General features: G+C 41.5%; 5 protein-coding genes across 7 annotated transcripts in view; all 5 read left to right on the forward strand.

Moving 5' to 3' along the window:
- The first annotated feature begins 1,647 nt into the window (after nucleotides 1-1,647).
- LOC310766185 (proto-oncogene Mas-like) lies at nucleotides 1,648-15,591 on the forward strand. Of its 3 annotated transcripts, none has more exons than XM_083622240.1 (2): nucleotides 1,648-1,896; nucleotides 14,201-15,591. In XM_083622240.1, exon 2 carries the CDS (start codon nucleotides 14,245-14,247, stop codon nucleotides 15,250-15,252), a length of 1,008 nt encoding a protein of 335 aa, XP_083478366.1. In that variant the 5' UTR covers nucleotides 1,648-1,896; nucleotides 14,201-14,244; the 3' UTR covers nucleotides 15,253-15,591. The 3 variants fall into 3 exon arrangements, with proteins under 3 accessions (XP_083478366.1, XP_083478364.1, XP_083478365.1); XM_083622238.1 differs by lacking the exon at nucleotides 1,648-1,896 and adding an exon at nucleotides 5,359-5,769; XM_083622239.1 differs by lacking the exon at nucleotides 1,648-1,896 and adding an exon at nucleotides 13,305-13,396 and having other exon boundaries at nucleotides 14,201-15,418.
- On the forward strand, nucleotides 2,715-3,990 carry LOC310766191 (mas-related G-protein coupled receptor member H-like). The gene has a single exon (XM_083622248.1). The coding sequence runs from the start codon at nucleotides 2,764-2,766 to the stop codon at nucleotides 3,757-3,759; it is 996 nt and encodes a 331-aa protein (XP_083478374.1). The 5' UTR covers nucleotides 2,715-2,763; the 3' UTR covers nucleotides 3,760-3,990.
- Nucleotides 5,672-21,172, forward strand: part of LOC310767392 (proto-oncogene Mas-like) — a gene marked incomplete at its 5' end in the record, with an annotated part of 36,448 nt that continues 20,947 nt past the window's right edge. Inside the window, 1 exon segment of the mRNA XM_083624262.1 lies at nucleotides 5,672-5,765. Coding sequence (XP_083480388.1) covers nucleotides 5,672-5,765 — 94 coding nt within the window.
- LOC310766189 (proto-oncogene Mas-like) lies at nucleotides 6,526-7,770 on the forward strand. Its single transcript, XM_083622246.1, has one exon. It carries the CDS (start codon nucleotides 6,549-6,551, stop codon nucleotides 7,542-7,544), a length of 996 nt encoding a protein of 331 aa, XP_083478372.1. The 5' UTR covers nucleotides 6,526-6,548; the 3' UTR covers nucleotides 7,545-7,770.
- The window catches only part of LOC310766186 (mas-related G-protein coupled receptor member H-like), a 35,681-nt gene continuing 33,596 nt past the window's right edge, over nucleotides 19,088-21,172 (forward strand). Inside the window, exon 1 of the mRNA XM_083622241.1 lies at nucleotides 19,088-19,136. The gene's annotated coding sequence lies outside the window, so the exon portion shown is untranslated. The remainder of the gene's footprint in view (nucleotides 19,137-21,172) is intronic.

Genomic DNA, 21,172 nt, shown 5'->3' on the forward strand with positions numbered 1-21,172 from the left:
AGGGATGGTTAAGTCCAGCCAAAGGTGACTATGTGGTATGGTGCTCATCTCGCTTTCAGGCTGAGGGAGCCAGCATTTGTCCACAGATGGCTTTCTGGGTCATGCAGCCAGCATGACTAAACCACTTCTGGTGCAATGAAACACCGTGATGAAAACCAGAGTGCATGGAAACGCCGTTTACCTTCCTGCTACAGCTGTACCTATTTATCTACTTGAACCAGCATGCTTTCAGACTGCTAGGTTGGCAGGAGCTGGGACAGAGCAACAGGAGCTCATCCTGTCATGGGGATTCAAACCACTGACCTTCTGATCGGCAAGCCCAAGAGGCTCAGTGGTTTAGACCACAGCGCCACCCATGTCCCTTAAAATATGGTATACATGGTATGCATCACCTTTCAGTTTATCCTTACAACAATTCTGTGAGGTAGGTTAGGGTGAGTGTGTGACTGAATCAAGGGCACTCACTAAGTGCCATTGCTAAATAGTGATTTCAATCTAGCTCTCTCCACTCTTAGTCCAGCACTGGAATGCAAATGTGCAGGCAAGGTCAAGGTTCATGGCTCTCTCATGCAAAACTTTGAGATGAGTCAAAGGAGTGTTGACAAGACTAGTGATTTTATTTATTTTGCAGAAGGCTGTTTGGGAATGCTTTTGTATATAGTTCTTTTTCACATGACATATTGTAACTATCTTCATCGAGAGGAAACACCTGACTATCATCTACACATGCCCAAACAAGATAGCTCTGATGGCAGATAATAATGCCCTGGTGTTTAACTGCCAAGAACATGTGCCCAGTATGTCATACATATTCGCATATATCAGTCTCATGTGCAGTAACACCAAGTTGATACTCCTGTAGACAAAACTGTACGACCTTTACATAAGAGGCATACTTCAGTAGATTTGGGTAGCTCTGAGAGGGGCATAAAAACCTCTGAACACCCCACTGAAAACTCAGTGGGATGGAATGTTGAATGAGTGAGAGTGAGTTGGAGTGGCATAGAATGGAGTGGCTTTCTCTCCTTCTTTCTTTTTTTCTCCCCCGCAAAAATACATCAGAAATAACATCTTACGGTATGGCTATGCCTTGTTCAGACTGAGATATTTTTCTCCATGTCCCCCAGGATGGAATGAAGAGTACTTGATTTCAATAAATAGAGGCTGTAAAGAACTAGTGCATATGGGATCGGACAGAAGTGTGCCCACACCCCACCAAAAAAAGCAGATTGGCCTCCCAGACATGTCAAAGTTGTCCCAAGGGGGTTGGAAAATTAAGGCGATAAAGGCCTGCCAGCAGAACATCACGGGGGAGGAGAGTACTGTTGTGTTCAGAAGCTGTTGTGGGCTTCCTTGAAGCATCTGCTTGGCCACTGTGAGACCAGGACAATTGACTACAACGGCCACTGAACTGATCTAGCAGGACTCTCTTTTTTTGTTCTTCAGATACATTTCTCCACCCCAGCCTACATTCTTCCCCTGCAGAACCAACCACAAGCTGATTACTCTCTGAATACACTGGTTAGTCTTTCTGTTAATGGGTCAGGTGACACTCTAATCAATAAAGATATTTCTCCAAATAGGAACAAAGAGAAGTTGGACTTGCTTACCACGTGCAAACTCTCTCATCTCAAGAGTTCCGGCAATAATCTTCTCCTGAGTTTGCCAAATGCTATCCTGAGACCCAAGGCACAAAGCAACCAGCTTATCACATGATGCTGGCAAATGGATCACACAGAACTGAAGACACATGGGCAGAATCCTACACTTCTTGCTAAGAACCAGATGAGGCGTCTTAACAATTTCTGCAAATCTTCCGATTACCTGCTTATTCCAGCACCACTTGCTGCTCCCACTCACCATGCCTGAGGGATGCTGAGCCAAAGCTTTTGACAGGTATGCGAATAGCTAATTTTGATATAATTCCTTAGAAAGGTAGAAGGCAAGTGTAGCTGAATGGCAGTGTTGTGCATCTTTGGCAGATAGGTGGGACAAGCTAACTCCATGGAGTGTTCTGTTAGAAGGATACCGGGTGGATGGCTGGTGAAGACGGCAGGATTTTTTGGTTTCCACATCCAGTCAGAGCAGAAAGTACTAGGCAGGATAGAGTAATGGTTTGTCTAATACATTCTACATTGTAAAAATCTTGCTGTCTGGCTAAGCTATTGTGGGTCATTTTCTGATTTTCATATTTCTTATCAAACTCAATTTGGCTTGAGTTTTATTTATCCACTTGTTAAAAATCAAATTTTAATAATAATAAAATTACAGATTCCTTCCCAATTCATTCTGGCTTTTGTTTCCCTAATGACAAGAGCTGTTCAACTCCTTCTCACACTCCTCTTCTCTGCCACCCAACCAACCAATGTCCATGACCCAAGAGGTTAGTTTCAGATATTAAGGCTGAGTCAGAGACCAGGAGTTGAGAAATTTGACTTTCCAAAATGATATGCTTAGTGATATTGTGAATGTCGATTTTTTACTCGTAGGAAAGATCCATAACCGACCGGAATATTGCATTTCCCCTCTAAGCCTTTGAAACTGATGTGTTTCAACAAACACTCCAATAAACAATATTCCTAAAGTGTTTGTTTGTTCATCAGTCATGAATTCCCACTATAGCATGTCTCTTTTGCTATTGTTTGAGTGTCTCAGTTTAATATGGTTGAGCTTTATAGCCAAAACTGACTCCACATTTCTTTATTTTCTCCTGGTAGTAAGATCTATACAAGAAATAGTACTCAAAAGTACAGATACAACAAGATGAGCAATGATGGCCTGGGATCCTGGTCCACTTTGAATGCTTCATTGGAAGATATTGAAGCAGAAAATGAAACTGACATACTAACCCCCCAGGACGGTTTTGATCATGAATTATCACCATATCGTATAGCAGACATTCTTATCTCCATCTCCATTTTACTTATTAGCATTTTTGGAATCATTGGGAATGGAACTGTCATCTGGTTTCTTGGCTTTTGCATGAAGAGGAATCCTTTCACCACTTTCATACTACATCTGGCTATTGCTGACCTTGGGGCTCTCATGAGCTTACCTCCTCTTTCGATTATGAGAATTTTGAATTCGTTTCCATTCTTACCTTTTTATATTTACTTGCTTGAAGTATTCGATCATTTGTTGTTCTTTACGTACAGCACTGGTCAATATCTGTTGACAGCCATTAGCATGGACAGGTGTGTTTCTGTTGTTTTCCCACTTTGGCATCGATGCCACCGACCACCATACTTTTCCACCCTTGTGTGTGCCACAATATGGATCATTTCTTTCCTGCTCACTGCAATCAACTTGATTGTTTCTATTTTTAACATTCTACCGTATGCCATTTTCTACCACATTCTCATGAATGCTATACTTTGCCTCCCACTCATGACTGTTTCCACTCTGGTCCTGTTTATAAAACTTTACTTCAGATCACAACTGAGGAAGAAGGGAAAAGCTGTAACAGCCATTCTACTTGCCCTCCTCTTCTTCCTCTTCTTAGCTTTCCCACTTACTTACATTTCATTAATCCGTTTTTTCACTCCATATACAGACTATAATGTTGAATTTTTTACAATATCTGTTGGGTTCTTATGCAGCTGCCTGAATAGCAGTATTAACCCACTGATTTATTTCCTGATTGGGAGAAACAAGAGGACTCGATCCAGGGAGAGCATGAAGGTCATACTTCAGAAACTTTTCAAAGAGGAGGAAAACTGCAGTGAGGAACAAGAAGTTCCAGTTCAAACCCGGATGTGAAGAAATACTTCAAAATAGCTCAGAAAGCTTCATTTTCTATCTCTTGGTGTATTTCTTGGTACTTGTTTTCCTCTGTGCTCACTATTTTATTATTTTGGATTCATTTACTCTGTTAATTTTTGTCCTCGTTTCAGGAGTATTGTTAAAAGCCCCTTGGATTGCCCAGTTGGCAGGATAAATGTTTTACATGTTTTAGAAAATTAAATAAAAATAAATGCCACTTTAACAGTGTGAGTTGAGTGGGATGACTTGCTAAATGGTATAGAAAGCAGATTCATTGCCAAAGGGAATGAAGTAAAGAAATCCTCACATGTAGAGCTCGAATGTTTGAAGAAAACAGAAGAAAATATTTCCCCCAGATATTTAAAAAAGTGCATGATAGAACATTCTACCAGTACAATCCCTATTTCCTGTGCTATTTTTCCAGAAAAAGAACTGCAGAAACTCACCATGAAGACCTCCCTTGTTCTCTTATAATAGCCATGGCACCCACCTGAGGGGGGTGGGAATTGAGCTCTGGTGAGTTGTGGCTGAAAAAAAGCCATGCTTATATGGATGTAGTGATATAGAAATTATAACTATGTGCATATAGAAATCAACAAAATTCTGCCTTCTACGCCTTTATAGGGCAATGGGACAATTAGCAGAAGTGATTCATGACATCAATGTTTCTCCAACTTTCCAATATTTTGTTGAAAAAAACACCAGAGCATACAGGGGGGAGATGGTTCCATATCATGGCACAATGCACTTTCCACTCAATGCTAGCCATCAAGCCTATATCTTGATGCATACAATGGACTCCTTTGCATGGTGATGAACTGAATTCTCCATGGATAAAGACTCCCCTTGACACATCATTCTTGTCAACACTTACTAAGAAGGACTGGGATGGGGCATGAGAATAAAGTCAGGTGAAACCATGCAGTCCACTCTGCACTGCAAAACAAAGAGTCACCTCTGAGCAGGGGAGAAGATGACCGGGCTCCTCTTAAGCTCATTAGCATTTCACTGGCATTACCTAAGTGTCCCACCACAATGTGCAAAGGCTCTAATGCAATTAAGAGGAAGCAAGCTGCCGACATAAAAAGCTAACCAAAAAGGAGCCTGAGCAAGTAACACTCATCATCAAAATGACACAAATCACCTAATGGGTGGCAGGGAAAGATTACTGCCTTCCAACCCAGCTCCTACAATCTGTGTGTGTGTGTGTGCGCGCGCGTGTGTGCGTGCGTGAGTAACGAAAGTACCATAAATCTAATTATTCAAAAGAGAGGAATTAACTTGCTGTTGGACTGATGCAGAAGGATTGAACCCAAGGATTGAGAATTGGATATGGTGTGAGTCCCAGAACTTTAATTACCCCCGTAATGTTTTGTAATTCTTTTATATATCATTATTGCAGATATAGTTATTTTCCCCATAATATAAGTTTTGGGTTTGATGCTTTTGTAACTGTCTCCTCTCACAGGAAGCACCCAACTATCTTCTGCAGAAGTTCAAGCAAGATAGCTCTGGTGGCAGATAACAATGTCCTGGCATTTAACGGTCAAGGACATGTGCCCAGTAGACCATTCTCATACAGACTCTTCTATATCACATATTTCAGTCTCATATGCAGTAATATCAAGTTGATACTTTCCATGTTTGGGCTCCTGTATCAGCAGGAGGGACAAAGAGAAGTTGGACTTGCTTACCGCTTGCAAACTCTCTCTTCTCAAGAGTTCCTGCTTGGGAAACTGAACTTTAAAAGGCAAGAATCTCCTCCTGAGTTTTTCAAATGCTATCCTGAGACCCAATGTGGAATACAATCATCGTATCACATGATGCAGGCAAATGGATTACACAGAACTGAAGACACGTAGGAATATCTTACACATCTTGCTAAGAGCCATATGAGGCATCTTAACAATTTCTGAAAATCTTCCGATTACCTGCTTATTCCAGCACCACCTGCTGCTCCCACTCATCATGCCTGAGGGATGCTGATCCAAAGCTTTTGAAAGGTATGTGAATAGCTAAATTTGATGTCATTAATTAGGTAAGAGGGGATTTGTAGCTGAATGGCAATGCTGTGCACCTTTGGCAGATAGGTGGGACAAGCTAACTCCCTGGAGTGTTCTGTTAGAAGGATACCAGGCGGATGGCTGGTGAAGACGGCAGGAATTTTTGGTTCCCACATCCAGTCAGAGCAGAAAGTACTAGGCAGGATGGACTAACAGTTTGTCTTATTCATTACGTTGTAAAAATCTTGCTGTTTGGCTTATCTATTGTGGGTCTTTTTCTGATTTTAATATTTCTTATCAGTCTTGAAGTCCATAAAAAGGTTAAATATTTAGGGATTTGGTTAACATCAAGAAATATAAACCTATTTAAAAATAACTATGAAAAAATTGGGCTTGAGGTAAAAAGAAATTTAGAAATATGGAGCAGAATGAATCTCTCAGTGTTAGGAAAAATATTGGAAATAAGTCACACCAACAGGCTAAAGAACAGTTTCTACCTGTGGGCTGTGAGGCTGCTGAATGGAACACAGCAACATTGCAGCTGACGTTCGGGGTTGGTGGTCATACGACAGCACACAGAGTGTAACAAGGACTGAGAGATTGTGGGGGGAGGGGCTCATTTAATCTCACTGTAAACAAGTGGTTCAGTGACAATAAAGTATTTCTATTTCTAATACGAGTGTCTCACTTTCATATGGTTGAGCTTTGTAGCCAAAACTGACTCCACATTTGTTTCTATTCTCCTGGTAGGAAGGAGTAGCTCAGAAGTAGAGATCCAGCAAGATGAGCAATGATGGCCTGGGATCCTGGTCCCCTGGGAATGCTTCATGGGAAGATATTGGAGCAGAAAATGGAACCGACCTCCTAACCCCCGAGGACGATTTTGATAATGAATTATCAACATATCGTATAGCAGACATTCTTATCCCCATCTTCATTTTACTTATTAGCATTTTTGGAATCATTGGGAATGGAACTGTCATCTGGTTTCTTGGCTTTTGCATGAAGAGGAATCCTTTCACCACTTTCATACTACATCTGGCTGTTGCTGACCTTGGGGCTCTCCTGAGTTTCTCTTCTCTTTCGATTATGAGAATTTTGACTTTATTTCCATTCTTACCATTTTATATTTACTTGTTTGCAGTATTCAATAATTTGTTGTTGTTCATGTACAACACTGGTCAATATCTGTTGACAGCCATTAGCATGGACAGGTGTGTTTCTGTCATTTTCCCACTTTGGCATCGATGCCACAGACCACCACACTTTTCCACCCTTGTGTGTGCCACAATATGGATCACTTCTTTGCTGCTCACTGCAATCAATTGTATTCTTTCTATTTTTAACATTCTACAGAATACCATTTTATTCCACTTTCTAATGAATGCTATACTTTGCCTCCCACTCATGACTGTTTCCACTCTGGTCCTGTTTATAAAAGTTTACTTCAGATCACAACTGAGGAAGAAGGGAAAAGCTTTAGCAGCCATCCTGCTTGCCCTCCTCTTCTTCCTCTTCTTAGCTTTCCCACTTACTTGCATTTCTTTAATCCTTCTTTTCACTCCATTGATAGCCTTTAATGTGGGATCTGTTGCAATATCTGTTGGGTTATTATGCAGCTGCCTGAATAGCAGTATTAACCCACTGATATATTTCCTGATTGGGAGAAACAAGAGGGCTCAATCTAGGGAGAGCATGAAGGTCATACTCGAGAGACTTTTCAAAGAGGAGGAAAACTGCAGAGAGAAAAGAGAAGTTTCAGTTGAAACCCGGATGTGAAGACTTCAAAATAGCTCAGAAAGCTTCATTAATATCTCTTGGTGTATTTCTTGGTACTTGTTTTCCTCTGTACTCACTATTTTATTATTTTGGATTCATTTACTCTGCTAATTTTTGTCCTCTTTTCAGGGGTATCCTTAAAAGCCCCTTGGATTGCCAGTTTCGCAGGATAAATGTTTTATATGTTTTAGAAAATTAAATAAAAATAAATGCCGCTTTAACAGTGTGAGTTGAGTGGGATGACTTGCTAAAAGGTATAGAAAACAGATTCATTGCCAAAGAGAATGAAGTAAAGAAATCTTCACATGTAGAGCTCGAATGTTTGAAGAAAACAGAGGAAAATATTTCCCCCAGATTTTTAAAAAAGTGCATGATAGAACATTCCACCAGTACAATCCCTATTTTCTGTGCTATTTTTCTAGAAAAAGAGGTGCAGAAACTCACCATGAGGCCTTCCTTGTTCTCTTATAACTGCAACAGCATGCAGCTGAGAGGTGCTGAAACTGAGTTCCAGTTATTTACGGCTAAAAAAGAGCACTGCTTATTATCTGGATGTAGTGATATAGAAATTATAATTGCGTATCGAGGCCCCAAGACCTACCCCTGAAATAAATACACACGGACACTTATATTAGTTTAACTTTTGGGGCAAATTTTGGCCACAACTTTATTGAAATACAATCACGTGAGCGGTATTGGCTTAGGCATTGACTCCCCAGTATAACTGACTCCACCTCTCAGGGTGATCGTCAAATGCGGTAAACCAAATGAGGGAGCAAGCTCTATGAGAACCAACCGAAGCTCACCCTGGGGTTCCTGTGGTCCTGGCATGGCCCTAGCCCCTCAAGCGGACTTCGGACGAGATCCAAGACCCCCAGATTCCTTTAACAGAATACCCAGTTCCTAGAGGGGCAGGTGATGGCCACACCTCCCCTCCCCACAATCCAACTGAGCCAGTGCCTAACCACCACCTTACAAGTTGTGATGATTTGCTAAGGGGTAGGCAAAAATTAAATGGCTAAAGCCAATCTGCCAAATGGAAAAAAATTCCTGCCAAGCCCCTGTTCCAAAACAGGCAAACCAAACCAAAGCAAGGCCAAGCGACTCTACCTAAACTTGGGAGGGTGGGTGGTTGTTCAGCCATGCAAATGCAAGTGCCCCACTTGCATCACACTGCTGTTTTTAAAGCACCGAGGATCACGCCACCTACTGGCTATTTGCTAAACCAACCTGGCAGGATCCCAGGGGAATGACCAGGACTTACTGCTCTCCCCCACCCCCACCCCCCATTTCAACCCAGTCAGGTGAGCTCTTGGGTCCCGAGCACAACCAGGACTCTGTTATGAGGATCCCATCTATGTGCATATAGAAATACACAAAGTTCTGCCATCTACACCTTTATAGGGCAATGTGACAATTAGCAGAAGTGATTCATGGCATCAATGTTTATCTTTCCAATAAAGTTTTTGAAAAAAACACCAGGGGATATAGGAGGGAGATGGTTCCATATCATGCCACAACACACTTTCCACTCAATGCTAGCCATCGAGCCTATATCCAAACCTACACTAGACTCTTTTGCATGGTGAAGAACTGAAATCACCATGGATAAAGACTCACCTTGACACATCATCCTATTTAGAAGGATTGGGATGAGGCATGAGAATAAAGCAGTCAGGTGAAACCATGCAGTCCACTCTGCATTGCAGAGCAAAGAGTCACCTCTGAGCAGGGGAGAAGATGACTGGGCTCCTCTTAAGCTGATTTGCTTTTCACTGGCACAACCTAAGTGACCCACCACAATGTGCAAAGGCTCTAATGCAATTGAGAGGAAGCAAGCTGCTCACATAAAAAGCTAACGAAAAAACAGCCTGAGTAAGTAACACTCATCATGAGAATGGCACAAAGCACGTGATGGGTAACAGGGAGAGATTACTGTCTTCAGTCGTAGCTCCTGCAGTCTCTGTCTCTGTTTGTTTGTTTGTCTGTCTGTCTGTCTCTCTGTCTCTCTCTCTCTCTCTTAGTGTGTGTGTCCTTGTGTGTGTGTGCGATTAATGAAATTAAATCTGATGCTTCAAAAGAGAGGAATCAAATTGCTGTTGGCCTGCTGAAGAAGGATAGAGCCCAAGAATTTGGAACTTAATTTGGTCTGAGGTCCAGTTCTTCAATCATCCCAATAGTATTTTGGAATGCTTTTGCATATCATTATTACATATATAGTTACTTCCCCCATAATATCAGTTTTGGTTTTGACGCTTTTCTAAGTGTCTCCTCTCACAGGAAACACCCAACTATCTTCTGCAGAAGTTCAAGCAAGATAGCTCTGGTGGCAGATAACAATGTCCTGGCATTTAACGGTCATGAACATGTGCCCAGTACAGTCATACCTCAGGTAACAGATGCTTTAGGTTGTGTTTTGTAGGGTTACGGACGTGCCAAAACCCGGAAGTAGCAGAACAGGTTACTTCCAGGTTTCAGCGGTTGCACATGAGCAGAAGCACTAAATCGCGCCTTGCACATGCACAGAAGCGCCAAATCGCAACCCACGCATGCGCAGATGCACTGCTGCAGGTTGCGAAAGTGCATCCTGCACAGATCACATTCACAACCCAAGCATCCACTGTATACCATTCTCATACACAGTCTTCTATATCACATATTTAAGTCTCATGTCCAGTAATATCAAGTTGATACTTCCCATATTTGGGCTCCTGTATCCAAAACTATACCACCATTGCATAAGAGGCATGCTTTGTGTAGCGCTGAGAGGGGCATAAAAACCCCAAAATTACTCAAAGAAAATTCAGTGGAATTGGATATGGAATGACTGAATGGAAAAAACTAAGAACCAGGTGGAAGGGGGCATGATGTAGGTCCCTATCTCTCTCTCTCTCACACACACACACACACACACACAGAGAGAGAGAGAGAGAGAGAGAGAGAGAGAGAGAGAGAGAGAGAGAGAAATACGATCTTTTGTTCTGGCTAGATAGCAGCCTTATTCAGATTGAGCATTTATTTATTTTTCCTCTACCAAGACTTTGACCGCCTGTAAACCAGACCGTGACAGGTACTTGTTCTACTCTGAACTCAGTATCTTATTATTATAAATGTATTTGTTAATATCCACAGGTTGTATATCTCTGAGGAGACATGGAGGTAAACCCTCTTTCCATTATTTTCAACTGCAGAATTATATATTAATATTTTTTTTTGAATTTATTAATGACAAATCAAAGCAAATAATTCAATATTACAATAGTAGCAATACCACCAATTATATATTCCAATTATTAAAAAATTCAAAAGGGAACTCCCCATGCTCCAGATGTCTAGAGATACTGTCCGCATTAAAGTCTCTGCATTCTTCACTATTTTCCATTTTCATAACTCTGATTTTGACCGTGCTTATCTTCTCAATCCATCAGTCACTGTTTCTGTGACTCACAATCTTTTTAAACAGTTCCTTATATTATTAACACACAGGAGGCATTTCTTATTCCATATTAATCTCTGTCCAAATATTTTTGAAGTGCAGTCCTCTTTCTTTGATCTCTCCTTCGTTCTTCATATTCTCGTTAAGGCTCTGGGCTTTGTTCCAAAGTTGAAGTTGGTGGCGGCTTATCAACAAATTCTTCCTGATCTCTCTTAGTAAGCTGTTGTGTCCGTATGTTTCCATTAAGTACTGTATTGTGGGGTATGCTTCAGGATCTGTATGTAATATGAGAATTATTTTGGGTTCTTCTAAAGGAAGCCCCCCCCCCAGCTCTCCTGGGCCCTAAGAGAACTGAGAGGGCTCCACAATTCACCATCATTATGTCCTCAAATCATATATAAAAATAATTCATACAGACAGATGTGTCTTAGAATGAGGTACCCCCTTTTGTAGTCCAAAGGAATTCCTTTCTTTTTGTAACTATGCAACACAGCCGCCATTTTTTTCCCCCTCCCATCCTCAGCCGAAGCCGCTTTTGTATCAGATCTCACTCTGCCAGTTCTCCGTTGAGGGCTTTGCATCCTACGTTCAATTGAGATTTCACCTCTTGTGTTCCCTTTGAATAATTAATTTCTTTCTGGGTGAGCTTTGCCAAATCATGAGGTAACAAATATGACAAATGCAAAAAGACAGCAGTCGCTCACCTCATTAATCCACACGTCGAGATGAGAGTCCTTTTAGAGTGCACAACTTAGCAACCAGCAACTGTATAATCAGGCAGATTTTTCTTTTATCTCTTTCCATCTGGAACATGCCTGTTTTTTTGCCCAAATCTCATTCACTTTTTTGAAAACAGGTATTTCAGCTCATGGGAGTGGCTTCAGAGAGAGCCCAGCTCATCATTCCATGCTCCAAGCCCATCTTGTTGCGGAGGACAGATAACGGACGATCTGTGGGCAAGACAGCCCTCCCCCACCATGGGGCGGTTGGCAGGGCTGATTACCCCCTTATCAACCCTGAATTACTGGAACAGCTGAGAGTCCGTTCTTGTGGGAGGCAGCCATTTCCCTCAGCAGGAAACAGGAAGTCTATATCACTCTTGTTCTAATGAGTCATTCTAATTCCTAGTAAGTCAGTGTGCGCTACTTTGGGTTGCATTGTCCGTAGCCTTGTTGACCTGCATTCAATGTGGATTACTGATTTCAGGTTGACCACAGGATTTTAGCATTGAGCAGGGGGTTAAAATAGATGACCTCCAAAGTGCATTATCTTCATGTTATTTTAGATATGTGCCCAGTATAGCATTCTCATACAGAGTCTTCTATACCACATATTTTAATCTCATATGCAGTAATGTCAAGCTCATACTACCCATGTTCGGGCTCCTGTAGCATAAGAGGCATAAAACCTCAGAACACCCCAAAGAAAATTCAGTGGAATGAGATATTGAATGAGTGAGTGTGGGAAAAAGTTAGAACCTGATGCAAGTAGGTCCCTCTCTCTCTCTCTCTCTCTCTCTCTCACACACACACACACACACAAACACACAGACACAATCCCTTGATCTGGCTAGATCGCAGCCTTATTCAGACTGAGAATTAATTTTTTCCTTGTCGCCAAGATGGAATGAACAGTACTTGATATCAATAAATAGAGGCTGTAAAGAACTGGTGCATATGGGATCGGACAGAAGTGTGCCCACACCCCACCAAAAAAAGTAGATTCGCCTCCCACACACGTCAAAGTTGTCCCAAGGGGGTTGGAAAATTGAGGTGATTAAGGCCTGCCAGCAGAACATCACGGGGGAGGAGAGTACTGTTGTATTCAGAAGCTGTTGTGGTCTTCCTTGAAGCATCTGTTTGGCAGTTGTGAGACCAGGACAATTGACTGCAAGGGCCACTGACCTGATCTAGCAGGACTCTCTTTTTTGTTCTTCAGATACATTTCTCCACCCCAGCCTACGTTCTTCCCCAGCAGAACCAACCGCAAGCTGATTACTCTCTGAATACACTGGTTAGTCTTTCTGTTAATGGGTCAGGTGACACTCTAATCAATAAAGATGTTTCTCCAGATAGGGACAAAGAGAAGTTGGACTTGCTTACCACTTGCAAACTCTCTCTTCTCAAGAGTGCTTGCTTGGGGCACTGAACTTTAGAAGGCAAAAATCTCCTCCTGAGTTTGCCAAATGCTATCCTGAGACCCAATGCACAAAGCAACCAGCTTATCAGACGATGCTGGCAAATGGATCACACAGAACTGAAGACACATGGGCAGAATCCTACACTTCTTGCTAAGAACCAGATGAGGCGTCTTAACAATTTCTGAAAATCTTCCGATTACCTGCTTATTCCAGCACCACTTGCTGCTCCCACTCACCATGCCGGAGGGATGCTGATCCAAAGTTTTTGAGAGCAATGTTAATAGCTACTTTTGATGTCATTCATTAGCAAAGGTAAGAGGGGATCTGTAGCTGAATGACAATGCTATGCACCTTTGGCTGATAGGTGGGACAAGCTAACTCCATGGAGTGTTCTGTTAGAAAGATACCAGGTGGATGGCTGGTGAAGATGGCAGAAATTTTTGGTTCCCACATTTAGTCAGGGCAGAAAGTACTAGGCAGGATAGAGTAATGGTTTGTGTAATTCATTCCACATTATAAAACTCTTGCTGTCTGGCTAATCTATTGTGGGGTTTTTTGTTTTTTTAAATTTTCATATTTCTTAACAATCCCAATTCAACTTGAGTTTTATTTATCCACTTTTGTTCAAAATCACATTTTAATAACAATAAAATTACATATGCCTTCCCAATTCATTCCAGAATCACAAGAGCTGTTCAACTCCTTCTCACACTCCTCTTCTCCAACACCCAACCAACCAAAGTCCACGACACAAGAGGTAAGTTTCTGATCTTAAGGCTGAGTCAGAGAGCAGAAGAGGAGAATTTGAGTTCTAAAACGATGTGCTTACTGATGTTGTGAGTGCAGTTTTTTTACTTAGAGGAAAGATCCACAACATATCGGCAAACTCTATTTCCCCCCAAAGCCTTTGAAACTGATAAGTTGTGACAAACATTCCTGTGAACCATATTCCTAATGTGTTTGTTGATCAGTCATTAATTCCCACTATAGCATGTCTCTTTTATTATTGTTTGTCTCAGTTTAATAGGTTGAGCTTTATAGCTAAAATTGGCTCCACATTTGTTTATTTTCTCCTGGTAGTAAGAGCTATACAAGAAAAAGCTCAGAAGTAGAGATCCAGCAAGATGAGCAATGATGGCCTGGGATCCTGGTCCACTTTGAATGCTTCGTTGGAAGATATTGGAGCAGAAAATGAAACTGACCTCCTAATTCCCCAGGATGGTTTTGATTATGAATTATCAACATATAGTATAGCAGACATTCTTATCCCCATTTTACTTATCTCCATTTTACTTATTAGCATTTTTGGAATCATTGGGAATGGAACTGTCATCTGGTTTCTTGGCTTTTGCATGAAGAGGAATCCTTTCACCACCTTCATCCTGCATCTGGCTGCGGCTGACCTTGGGGTTCTCATATGCTTATTTACTTTTTCCATTATAAATCTTCTGGAGTCATTCTTATCTTCAATTCCCTATATGCATTTGATTGTATTATTGGGTTCCATTCTTTTTTTCTTCATGTACAACACTGGTCAATATCTGTTGACAGCCATTAGCATGGACAGGTGTGTTTCTGTCGTTTTCCCACTTTGGCATCGATGCCACCGACCACCACACTTTTCCACCCTTGTGTGTGCCACAATATGGATCACTTCTTTCCTGCTCATTGCAATCAACTTGATTGTTGCTTTTTTTACCGTTCCACGGTATACCGCTTTATTCCACTTTCTATTGAATGCTATACTTTGCCTCCCACTCATGACTGTTTCTACTCTGGTCTTGTTTAGAAAAGTTTACTTCAGATCACAACAGAGGAAGAAGGGAAAAGCTTTAACAGCCATTCTACTTGCCCTCCTCTTCTTCCTTTTCTTAGCTTTCCCATTAACTTGCATTTATTTATTCATTCTTTTCACTCCATTTATAGACTATAATGTGGAATCTGTTGTAATATCTGTTGGGTTCTTATGCAGCTGCCTGAATAGCAGTATTAACCCACTGATTTATTTCCTCATTGGGAGAAACAAGAGGGCTCGATCCAGGGAGAGCATGAAGGTCATACTTCGGAAACTTTTCAAAGAGGAGGAAAACTGCAGTGAGGAACAAGAAGTTCCAGTTCAAACCCGGATGTGAAGAAATACTTCAAAATAGCTCAGAAAGCTTCATTTTCTATCTCTTGGTGTATTTCTTGGTACTTGTTTTCCGCTGTACTCACTATTTTATTATTTTGGTTTCAATTACGCTGTTAATTTTTGTCCTCATTTCAGGAGTATCGTTACAAGCCCCTTGGATTCCCTAATTTGCAGGATAAGTGTTTTATATGTTTTAGAAAATTAAATAAAAATAAATGCCACTTCAACAGACTTTGACAAGAGGGATGACTTGCTGAATGGTATAGATAACAGATTCATTGCCAAAGGGAATGAAGAAAAGAAATCTTCACATGTAGAGCTCGAATGTTTGAAGAAAACAGAAGAAAATGTTTCTCCCAGATTTTTAAAAAAGTGCATGATAGAACATTCCACCAGTACAATCCCTATTTTCTGTGCTATTTTTCTAGAAAAAGAGGTGCAGAAACTCACCATGAGGCCTTCCTTGTTCTCTTATAACTGCAACAGCATGCAGCTGAGAGGTGCTGAAACTGAGTTCCAGTTATTTACGGCTAAAAAAGAGCACTGCTTACTATCTGGATGTAGTGATATAGAAATTATAATTGCGTATCGAGGCCCCAAGACCTACCCCTGAAATAAATACACACGGACACTTATATTAGTTTAACTTTTGGGGCAAATTTTGGCCACAACTTTATTGAAATACAATCACGTGAGTGGTATTGGCTCACCATGAGGCCTTCCTTGTTCTCTTATAACTGCAACAGCATGCAGCTGAGAGGTGCTGGAACTCAGTTCCAGTTAGTTACAGCTGAAAAATAGCACTGCTTATTATATGGATGTAGTGATATAGAAATTATAACTATGTGCATATAAAAATACACAATGTTCTGCCATTTACACATTTATAGGGCAATGTGACAATTAGCAGAAGTGATTCATGACATCAATGTTTCTCTATCTTTCCAAAAAAGTTATTTGGGGGTAAACCAGAGGATACGGGGCGGGGGGGATCCATATCATGCCACAATGCACTTTCCACTCAATGCTAACCATCAAGCCTATATCCAAAGCTACACTAGACTCCTTTGCATGGTGAAGAACTGAAATCACCATGGATAGAGACTCACCTTGACACATCATTCTATTAATTAGGAATGGGATGGGGCATGAGAATAAAGCAATCAAGTGAAACCATGCAGTCCACTCTGCACTGCAAAGCAAAGAGTCACCTCTGAGCAGGGGAGAAGATGACTGGGCTTCTCTTAAGCTGCTTAGCTTTTCACTGGCACAACCTAAGTGACCCACCACAATGTGCAAAGGCTCTAATGCAATTGAGAGGCAGCAAGCTGCTCACATAAAAGCTAACCAAAAATCAGTCTGAGTAAGTAACACTCATCATCAGAATAGCACAAAGCACCTAATGAGTAGCAGGGAGAAATTACTGTCTTCAATCCTAGCTCCTGCAGTCTCCGTCTCTGTCTCTCTGTGTGTGTCGGTTTCTCTGTCTCTGTCTGTCTGTCTGCCTGCCTGTCTTTCTCTCTCTCTCTCTCTCTCTCTCTCTCTCTCTCCCTGTGTGTGTGTGTCTGTGTGTGGTGTGCGTGATTAATGAAACTAAATCTGATGCTTCAAAAGAGAGGAATCAACTTGCTGTTGGACTGCTGAAGAAGGATAGAGCCCAAGGATTGAGAACTGAATTTGGTTGAGATCCAGATCTTCAATCATCCCCATAATATTTTGGAATGCTTTTGCATATCATTATTGCATATATAGTTACTTTCCCCATAATATCAGTTTTAGTTTTGATGCTTTTCTAAGTGTCTCCTCTCACAGGAAACACCCAACTATCTTCTGCAGAAGTTCAAGCAAGATAGCTCTGGTGGCAGATAACAATGTCCTGGCATTTAATGGTCATGAACGTGTTTCCAGTACAGTCATACCTCAGGTTACAGATGCTTCAGGTTGTGTTTTTTTGGGTTACTCATGTGCCAAAACCCGGAAGTCCTGGAACGGGTTACTTCTGGGTTTCGGCGATTGCGTGTGCGCAGAAGCGCTAAATTGTGCTTTGCGCATGCGCAGAAGCGCCGAATCGCAACCCACACATGCACAGACGCACTGCTGCAGGTTGCGAATGCTGCGGGTTGCGAAAGTGTATCCTGCACGAATCACATTCACAACCCAAGCATCCACTGTATACCATTCTCATACAGAGTCTTCCATATTACATATTTAAGTCTCATGTGCAGTAATATCAAGCTGATACTTCCCATATTTGGGCTCTTGTACCCAAAACTATACCACCATTGCATAAGAGGCATGTTTTGTGTAGCGCTGAGAGGGGCATAAAAAACCCAGAATAACCCAAAGAAAATTCAGTGGAATTGGATATGGAATGACTGAATGGGAAAAAAACTAAGAACCAGGTGGAAGGGGGCATGATGTAGGTCTCTCTCTCTCACTCACTCACTCACTCACACACACACAGAGAGAGAGAGGGAGGGAGGGAGAGAGAGAGAGAGAGAGAGAGAGAGAGAGAGAGAGAGAGAGAGATACCATTTCTCGTTCTGGCTAGATTGCAGCCTTATTCAGATTGAGCATTTTTTTTTTTTTCCCTCTACCAGGACTTCGACCACCTGTAAACTGGACCGTGACAGGAACTTGTTCTACTCTGAACTCAGTATCTTATTATTATAAATTTATTTGTTAATATCCACAGGTTGTATATCTCTGGGGAGACATAGAGGTAAACCCTCTTTTCATTATTTTTAACTGCAGAATTATATATTAATATTATTTTTTGAATTTATATACTGTCCTAAAAATCTTCCAATTAATGACAAATCAAAGCAAATCATTCCATATTACAATAATAGCAATACCACCAATTATATATTCCAATTATTAAAAAAATTCAAAAGGGAAACCCCATGCCCCAGATGTCTACAGATATTGTCCGCATTAAAGTCTCTGCATTCTTCACTATTTTCCATTTTCATAACTCTGATTTTAACCGTGCTTACCTTCTCAATCCATCAGTTGCTGTTTCTGTGACTCACTATCTTTCTAAACAGTTCCTTATATTATGAACACACAGGAGGCATTTCTTATTCCATATTATACTCTATCCAATTATTTTTGAAGTGCAGTCCTCTTTCTTTGATCTCTCCTTCGTTCTTCGTATTCTCGTTAAGGCTCTGGGCTTCGTTCCAAAGTTGAAGTTGGTGGCAGCCCCATTATATATGTTTTGGGTTTGATGCTTTTGTAACTGTCTCCTCTGACAGGAAACACCCAGAAGTTCAAGCAAGATAGATCTGGTGGTAGATAACAAAGACCTGGCATTTAACTCTCAAGAGCATGTGCCCAGTATACCATTCTCATACAGAGTCTTCTATGCCACATATTTCAATCTCATATGCAGTAATATCGAGTTGATACTCCCCATGTTTTGGCTCCTGTAGCATAAAAGACATAAAAACCATAGATAAACCCAAAGAAAACTCAGTGGAATGGGATATTGAATGAGTGAGTGTGGAAAAAACTTAGACCTTGATGGAAGGCGGCATGCGGTAGGTCTCTCTCTCTCTCTCTCTCTCTCTCTCTCTCTCTCTCACACACACACACACACACACAAAACACACACACACACACAATCCCTTGATCTGGCTAGATTGCAGCCTTATTCAGACTGAGAATTATTTTTTTCTTTGTCGCCAAGATGAAATGAAGAATACTTGATATCAATAAATAGAGGCTGTAAAGAACTGGTGCATATGGGATAGGACAGAAGTGTGCCCACACCCCACCAAAAAAAGTAGATTGGCCTCCCACACATGTCAAAACTTTCCCAAGGAGGTTGGAAAATTAAGGCGACTAAGGCCTGCCAGCAGAACATTACGGGGGAGGAGAGTACTGTTGTGTTCAGAAGCTGTTGTGGTCTTCCAAGCCAAACGGAGGACATAGATGATGCCTTCCTGGAACAGATGGCCAAGCATGCAAAAGGAAGGGAGATAGTAGTAATGGGGGACTTCAATTACCCGGATATTTGTTGGATGTCAAACTTAGCCAAGAGCATAAGGTCAAACAGATTCCTCACTGGCCTTGCAGACAACTTCATTATCCAGAAAGTGGGAGAAGCAACAAGAGGAACAGCCATTTTAGATCTGGTCCTAACCATTGTTGATGACCTGGTTAGTGGGGTAGAAGTGGAAGGATCATTAGGCACGAGTGATCATGCTCTTCTGAAGTTTACTATACAGCGGAAAGGAGCAGCCAAGCATACTAGGACTCAATTTCTTGACTTTAAGAAAGCCGACTTCATAAAACTTAGGGAAGTGCTTGGTGAGATCCCATGGACAGTAATACTAAAAGGAAAGGGAGTTCATGATGGCTGGGAGTTTGTTAAGAGGGAGATAGTAAAAGCACAACTTCAGGCAACACCAATGAGACGGAAACATGGAAGGTGCCTAAAGAAGCCAGGGTGGCTATCTAAAGAACTTTTAACTGAGTTAAGATTAAAAAAGGATGTGTACAAAAAATGGAAAAGGGGGGAAACCACCAAAGAGGAATTCAAACAAATAGCCAGCACGTGTAGACACAAAGTCAGAAAAGCTAAAGCACAGAATGGACTCAGGCTTGCTAGAGAGGTTAAAAGCAACAAAAAAGGCTTTTATGGGTATGTTCGTAGCAAAAGGAAGAACAAAGAAACAGTGGGGTCACTCAGAGGAGAAGATGGTGAAATGCAAACAGGGGACACAGAAAGGGCTGAACTCCTCAATGCCTTCTTTGCCTCAGTCTTCTCCGATAAAGAAAACAATGCCCGACCTGAAGAATTTGAAGCAAATGATTCAGCAGAGGAAACACAGCCCAGAATAACTAAGGAGATAGTACAAGAATACTTGGCTAGTTTAGATGTATTCAAGTCTCCAGGGCCAGATGAACTGCATCCAAGAGTATTAAAAGAACTGGCAGATGTGATCTCAGAACAACTGGCAGTCATCTTTGAGAATTCCTGGAGAACAGGCGAAGTCCCGGCAGACTAGAGGAGGGCAAATGTTGTCCCTATTTTCAAAAAGGGGAAAAGAGAGGACCCAAATAATTACCACCCAGTCAGTCTGACATCAATACCAGGGAAGATTCTGGAGCAGATCATTAAGCAAACAGTCTGTGAGCACCTAGAAAGGAATGCTGTGATCACCAATAGTCAGCATGGATTTCTGAAAAATAAGTCATGTCAGACTAACCTGATCTCGTTTTTTGACAGAATTACAAGCCTGGTAGATGAAGGGAACACAGTGGATGTAGCCTACCTTGATTTCAGCAAGGCATTTGACAAGGTGCCCCATGATATTCTTGTAAAGAAGCTGGTAAAATGCGGTCTTGACTATGCTACCACTCAGTGGATTTGTAACTGGCTGACTGACCGAACCCAAAGGGTGCTCATCAATGGTTCCTCTTCATCCTGGAGAAGAGTGACTAGTGGGGTGCCACAGGGTTCTGTCTTGGGCCCGGTCTTATTCAACATCTTTATCAATGACTTGGATGATGGACTCAAGGGCATCCTGATCAAATTTGCAGATGACACCAAACTGGGAGGGGTGGCTAACACCCCAGAGGACAGGATCACACTTCAAAATGACCTTGACAGATTAGAGAACTGGGCCAAAACAAACAAGATGAATTTTAACAGGGAGAAATGTAAAGTATTGCACTTGGGCAAAAAAAATGAGAGGCACAAATACAAGATGGGTGACACCTGGCTTGAGAGCAGTACATGTGAAAAGGATCTAGGAGTCTTGGTTGACCACAAACTTGACATGAGCCAACAGTGTGACACGGCAGCTAAAAAAGCCAATGCAATTCTGGGCTGCATCAATAAGAGTATAGCATCTAGATCAAGGGAAGTAATAGTGCCACTGTATTCTGCTCTGCTCAGACCTCACCTG

Source organism: Podarcis filfolensis (genome assembly GCF_964270895.1).
Source record: "Podarcis filfolensis genome assembly, chromosome: 7".
Taxonomy (NCBI): domain Eukaryota; kingdom Metazoa; phylum Chordata; class Lepidosauria; order Squamata; family Lacertidae; genus Podarcis; species Podarcis filfolensis.